The sequence below is a fragment of the Frankliniella occidentalis genome, unplaced genomic scaffold (assembly GCF_000697945.3).
Source record: "Frankliniella occidentalis isolate FOCC.00 unplaced genomic scaffold, Focc_3.1 Scaffold66, whole genome shotgun sequence".
Taxonomy (NCBI): domain Eukaryota; kingdom Metazoa; phylum Arthropoda; class Insecta; order Thysanoptera; family Thripidae; genus Frankliniella; species Frankliniella occidentalis.
Genome location: NW_026267196.1, coordinates 1026031 through 1032346, shown reverse-complemented (window position 1 = coordinate 1032346; position 6316 = coordinate 1026031). Strand labels below are relative to the sequence as shown.

Genomic DNA, 6316 nt, shown 5'->3' with positions numbered 1-6316 from the left:
TATTCCCCTGTCCTGGAGACAGTCTCTGTTATGCCCACTGGACGGTGGTGGTGCAGCGTGGCGCGGACTTGCCCTGCCCCATGCCGGCTCCTGTACGCCCCTCCACGCCCGGCCACACCCCACCACGCCCCGCCACGCCTTTTCCCCCCTCTCTCCTCCCCCTCGCGAGAGTGTTGGGAGGGGGTCGCGTTCTAAAAACAAGCGGCCGGTGCTTTCGCTGCCGCTCGGCTGTCGGATATTTTGGGCCCGTTGGTCCACGCCGCGCCACGGCGCTCCACGCGTCGCCGCGGCGCCCACAGCCCCCACCCTGGCCGCGGCGCCCCCCACCAGCCGCCCTTTCTACCCCCACCCTCGGGATGCTGCCCCCTCCCTCCCCACCTCCGCGGCCCCGCGGGGCATTCTGTCGCCTTTACCGCGTTTCTTCCTCACATTTCGTACTCGACCGAAGTCTTTACAAGACCTACCCAATTTTTTTTTAAGATCTACATGTCCGAATTATGGCTCGTGGACAACTCGAAGTGACCTGACTTCTGCGTGCGCCGTCTTTATTTTCGCGATCGATTGATTGATTTCTCGCTCGTGCGATCCTTTATCGACGTGATCGCGTATCAGTCGATCCGCGCCGCGCGCCCCGTGTGTGTGTGATTGTGTGTGGATACCCGAGCGGCCCGGCCCGCCTGGCCCGCTCAACGACAGTGTTGTGCTCAGCGCCCATCACCCCCGTGTAGTGTTACGGCGGTGGAGTGGAGTTTTTTTTATATTTTCCGCTGGATTAGTTGTTCTATGAACGACGCCGAAAATGAATCGCCAGCAGCAGCAGCAGCAGCAGCAGCAGCAACTGCAGCAGACGCAGTCGCAGCAGCAAATTGTGCAGCAGCAGTCTTATCAGACGCAGCAGCAGACGCAGCAGATTGTGCAGCAGCAGCAGAGGATTAGTCGCGTGGAGCAGCATGTGACGCGCCAAGTGACCAGCCAGCAGCAGCAAGGTGAGGGGGCGCACGGCGCCAAAGTGCTGCGCGGTGCTGGACTACATCAGTGGGGCGAAAGGACTCTGGTGTGCAAAAGAACGCTGCCCTTTCGGACAAAAGTGAAAGTGATTGGATGTGTGTGCCGCCACGCCGAGGATAACTTGGATACCGACTGCACTTCGCCGCCCCTGACTGGATACGCAACAAAATGTCCCTCTCCCCAAAGGGGGAGGCTGCAGCGAAAGGTGCCGCTGGCTGCGTGTCGGGCCCGGCCCATGGCCCGTCCCCGCTGCCCGCTGGCCTTTTAAGCCGAGACGCGCTGGCAGAGGCTGGGCTCTGGGCTGGCCGCCCCTCCGCGAGTCCCGACCCGGCCCGCCCCGAGAGCGCGACTAAAAAAGACAGCGATTCTGCAAGGCGCCGCTTGTGCGAGCGTGGCGGGGCGGGGCGGGCCGTCTCCGGTGACGGCTTCCGGCGGGAGGGCCTGGCCCGGCCCGCGGGCAAGCTGTCAGCCAGGCCGGGTTAAGGCAGTGCCGGTCCGTACTAGTGGGGAGGCGAGCGGTGAATAGTCGACTTTTTCGTCACGAATACCTATCCGTTTTTCTTTTCCTTACGGTGTACACAAATTGCACTGTCCGTCATGAAGGGGTGATAAAAAGTATAGAGACATGTTGGAAGGGCGTTCCTTGTTCCTTGCTTCCGCGCGGTCCCCGCACGCAGTGGGCCCCGCCGGGGCGTTGGGGGCGGCCCCGCCCCGCCCCGCCCTGGCCGGGATAATGTTACGGCTGAGGCGAGTGTACCACCGCGGGCCCCGCATCCGCACAGAAATAGCGCTGGGCAGCTGACAGCACTGGGACAAGAAGAGCAACGGGCGCGGCAGGGGGAGCGGGGGGCGGCGTTTGGCACCTAACCGGAGAAATAAAGACAAAAAAATGTACAGGTGGGAGGGGACTCTGTTTGAAGGTTTCCGTGAGCGTTGTTATAAATGTATCACGATATCCCCGTCGTCGAGAGCCCCACCCTCGTCCGTTTCTTGCCCACTTTCAACCCTTAAGAACCAGGATGCCTCTATTGTCATTTTCTGACTTTCGAACGCATATTAAAATATCTGTACAAGATGAGAAAGCTATTGCCTTCTGTGCTATATGATAAAACAACAGACGCCCGCGAAACTGTTCTCCAACTTTGTTCCAGTCAAATAAAATCCAAATGAGTGTGTTGAGTATGTTTATTGGATTATTCTTTTCGGGCAGTGTATTGTTGTCGCCTCAATAAGCAAATGGAGGTAGAGGAGGGAGGGGACTGAGTGAGGGAAGGAGCAGGCTGCTCAAGCCGGAGGAGTAACGCTTCTTTCGGCCGTTAAATTCTTGAGCGTGCGCCTATCCTTCTTTTGGGCCAACATTTTCTAGCCCGGTGTCGTCGTCGGTGACAGGTCGCCCCGGACGCGTGCCGTGCCACCTCACTTCTCAGGCGCCGCGCGCCACGCGACATCGCCCCGCCATCCCGCCCCGCTACGCCCCGCGCTGCGCCCGCCGACCCCGACTATTCCCGGGAGATGATGCACCGCTACTAGTCTTGTCGGGACCGGAAGGGGAAGGCCATAGGGGAGGGGGGGGGAGGGTGATGTACAGTACGTATGGGCGAAAAACTGACCTCCCCAAAAATTCAATAATGTGAACGGGCCACGGACTTTTGTCCTAAAAGTTGTTACAGCAGAAACCGTTTTTGCGCGCTGAACTGTATCGGCGGAGAGCAATTGCAGAAAACGTGTATGGCATAGAGGACCTGCTCTGTCTGCTTACGACTGCTCCGCTCTCACGCCCTGTCGCCACTGAGTCATGTCGCTCGATTTAAAGCAATCTGTAACGCAGTGTTGTTGTTGTTGTTGGACCGATTTGCCCGGCGGCGCCAAGCCGGCGTGGCCCCCTCTCCTACCTCCCCCCTCCCCTTCCCCACCCCTCTCGCCTCACCCCTTCCTCCGCCCGGCACTGCCTCCTTGCGTCTGGTCGCGTTCGTGTTTGGATTGGAAGTAACTTGTTGCGTTGCTCCCCCTCCCCTCATGCCGCCCCCTCCTTCTTCCTTTGCCCCTTCTCACGCAGCCGACAAGCCCCCCTTTCCCCTCGCTCACCCTGCCGGCCAAACGTCACTCACGCTCCTCGGAACACTATTTCGAGAGGCCCTAAGTGACTGCGATGACACATTCCTTACGGAGCGCACGGCGCCGGTGGGGGACCCGGTGAACACCCCTTCCTTTCGGGATGCACTGATCCGATCATTAGTTTTGTTCCTGCTCTGGGGAAAAAATTTAGGCATTCCTTGTCAAAGAGACGTATCGTGTTTTTCACTGCAGAGTTTTTCACTATTAAATTATCCAAAGATAAGCAGCGGTTATTCTAAAACGTGTCCATTTCAAATCAATCTTAAATTCGGAAAAAATTTATTCCTGATAACATTGAAAACGTACACTGGTAAAACAAGTGTTCATCTTTGCACACGTTGTGTGTTTTTCTCTTCTTAGCACACCTCATGGTGTTTACACATTAGGCACACTACCTGGTGTGCAAAGTTTATACGTTTGGAAAGAGTGCAAATTCTGAACACTTGGTTACACACTGGTTTTAGTAGTAGTACAGGAAACCCATACCAAGTGGCAAAATTTGCACACCAGGTAGTTGCAGTTGCCTAGACGTTTGCGAAATGCGCAAAGTTTGCACACTTCGTGATGCTGAGTTTAAGTTTGACACCAAGGAAGTGTGCAAAGTTTGCACATTTTTGAAAAGCACACAATTGGTGTGCAACTTTCTACATTTGTTTTACCAGTGTATTATTGCGATTCCTCTATTTTACTCTGTACTGTACGTACGATATACAGTTCGGTTTCTAGTCGTCCCTTGAAAATACGCATCGCATGATTGACTATCCTGTCAATGTGTAATTTTTGCAGTGTTTTCGACCTAAAGCTAATGTGTTTAATTTGTAATTAATACCAATTTATATCACGTGGGAATACATGGTATTAATTTGTAATTAATACCAATTTATATCACGTGGGAATACATCTAACGCAACAAATATCAAAATCAAAAATAATATGGAACGACATTGGCAAGGCAGTGGCAGGATTTGCAAAGCAAGATACTTATTACCTCGGACATTTGTTCATGGTTCGGAACCATTTCGTCTGTAGCCGTTGCTGCGCCTATCTCCGTGACGCTACATCTAAGAGGTGCACATTTCGGAGAATGTGTTCTTTTATTAGTTTTTACGCAAGCAAAGTTAACCAGGCCTGGCATTGATCTGTTTGTTGCGGGTCGTTGCTGCCGCGGAGCGCCTGCGGGCCGGGCGGGTAGGCCAGCGGCCGGCAGTGGTGCATTGCGGGTCTGCCTATCTCGTGTCCGGCAGGCGCCCCGTGACTGGCTGGCCCGGACCGGGCTGTTCCCGCTGCCGAGAACGACACTGTAAAATTACAAAATCTCGCCCCTCACTGGAAATGGAGGAGTGCGGTATCTCGCTCCTGGGAGAACGGTATCGGGCAAACGACTATATATCACTCCAGGAAGAGCGATATTGAATGATATCGCTCCTTTAGAAGTGTTCGTAGGACTCTTTAAAAGAGCGATATCTTGGCCGAGATTACTCTAATTCGGCGATGTTTTGGTAATACGGATGCAGTCATTTCACTCTTCTTGAGCGATTCAAAATTCATGTCGTTCTATTCGGACGATGTAAAAACACGTCAATGAATTTAAATGTGAACAACATGACTCACGTTTACAGTGCAAGAGCAAGAATTTGATTTGAGTCATAATTTAGGGTCTACGCTTAATTTAAGTGAGCTCCCTTTTCGGGGTCCTCACTGTGCGGCTGTCAAAGTCTCATTCATTGAGGGTGGGAGTCCCATGAGTATGTTTAAAATTTTTAAAAATGTACCGAGATTGGAGATCCTCGCTTGATTTATTGGGTGAGGGACAATTGTACCATGTACTCGTTGACGGTACCATCCTCAAGGGTTTACAGTGAAAACTCTAGAAATAGACGGAGGTCATGGTCTCGGATAGTGCCCTCGAGCCGGCACGATACCTCGGTCGCGCTCCGGAGTGTTGCGTGGGGCCTACCCTCTGGCTGGAAGGCGCTTGTCGCAGAACGTGCTTGTTTACTTTCCCCCGGAATTTTATTTTAGTTTAATTATTTTTTTCTTGTTTGTTTTGCAGTGCAAGGCCAGGTGATGCAGTCCCCAGGCTTACAAATGTACGTTAATACCTTGCTTGTTACCCTTTTTTGTTGGATGCACCATAATCTGTTGGCCAGATCGATCACTGCGTGCCTCCTCTTTTTGCAGGATTGGTGGTCGGCCTGGGGATGCGTCTCCACCAGTGTTCGAACAAATCTTCAAGAACGCACGCTTCGCACAAGGTGGCAACGCCCTGTTCGAAGGTCGCGTCCGGGGCAACCCCAAGCCCGTCGTCTCCTGGACCCGTAAGGGAGCCCCCCTTTTCGAGTCCAACAAGTATAAGATGAAGTACGAGGAACAAACAGGGAATGTTTCTCTACTCATCAACCAAATCGGTCCCGGAGACGAGGGCGAGTACACTTGCTCCGCACGCAACCAGTATGGCGAAGCCATCTGCTCCGTGTACATTCAGCCTGAAGGTGAGACATTTTGACAAGTCTGGAAGGGAAAAGACGTGTACGCCGCTCCTCGGCTATAGTCTAATAAACTTCTTTTACTCTTCTACTCAGGCCAACCACAGCTGGGTGGATACCAGCGTCAAGTTGAGCAGACGTACGAATCCACACAACAAACCACGTCTGGTGGCCAAACAGTCCAGAGCTACCAGCAGCAGCGCACCGAAAAGACGTCATACTCAAACGGGCACACCTTAGTAGAAGAAGTAAGCTAACAGACTGTCTTTTTATTAAAATTTTTAAATTAATCGCAATGTCGTTTCAATGTTTAATCGTCTGTTGGGCGTTCCAAGGGAATATAAAGCTGTACTAACATGTGTCACTCATCTACCATTCCCACAGGATTTCAAGGTGGACACTTTCGAATATAGACTGCTGAGGGAAGTAGAGTACCGCGAATCCGTGACGAGGAGGTACTCCCACGAGACAGACTCCCGTTTGTCGACGACCGTGGAACGCAACCTCGGTCCCGCAGCAGCCCCACAAATTACGCAGAAGCCAAGAAACTCCAAGTTGTCCGAAGGATCGGATGCAGTGTTCGCGGCCAAAATTCCTGCCAACCCTAAGCCAAGGGTACGATGATACTCACCTACAGACAGCACCCCCCATCATCCCCCCTCCTCTCGAAACACACCTTGTCTAATATCCACTATTCATTTATTGTT

General features: G+C 53.0%; 1 protein-coding gene across 9 annotated transcripts in view; it reads left to right on the top strand.

The window, feature by feature from the left end:
• LOC113211101 (titin) overlaps positions 1 to 6316 on the top strand; it is a 113539-nt gene that overhangs the window by 6586 nt on the left and 100637 nt on the right. For 5 of the 9 annotated variants that reach the window (XM_052268283.1, XM_052268286.1, XM_052268284.1 and 2 more), the window contains exons 1-5: positions 428 to 986; positions 5177 to 5213; positions 5305 to 5615; positions 5706 to 5857; positions 5994 to 6224. In XM_052268283.1, the coding sequence (XP_052124243.1) occupies positions 800 to 986; positions 5177 to 5213; positions 5305 to 5615; positions 5706 to 5857; positions 5994 to 6224 (918 nt within the window). In that variant the 5' untranslated portion in view covers positions 428 to 799. Of the gene's footprint in view, positions 1 to 427; positions 987 to 5176; positions 5214 to 5304; positions 5616 to 5705; positions 5858 to 5993; positions 6225 to 6316 lie in introns of those variants that run through there. The other 4 variants (XM_052268290.1, XM_052268289.1, XM_052268288.1 and 1 more) reach the window with 2 other exon arrangements.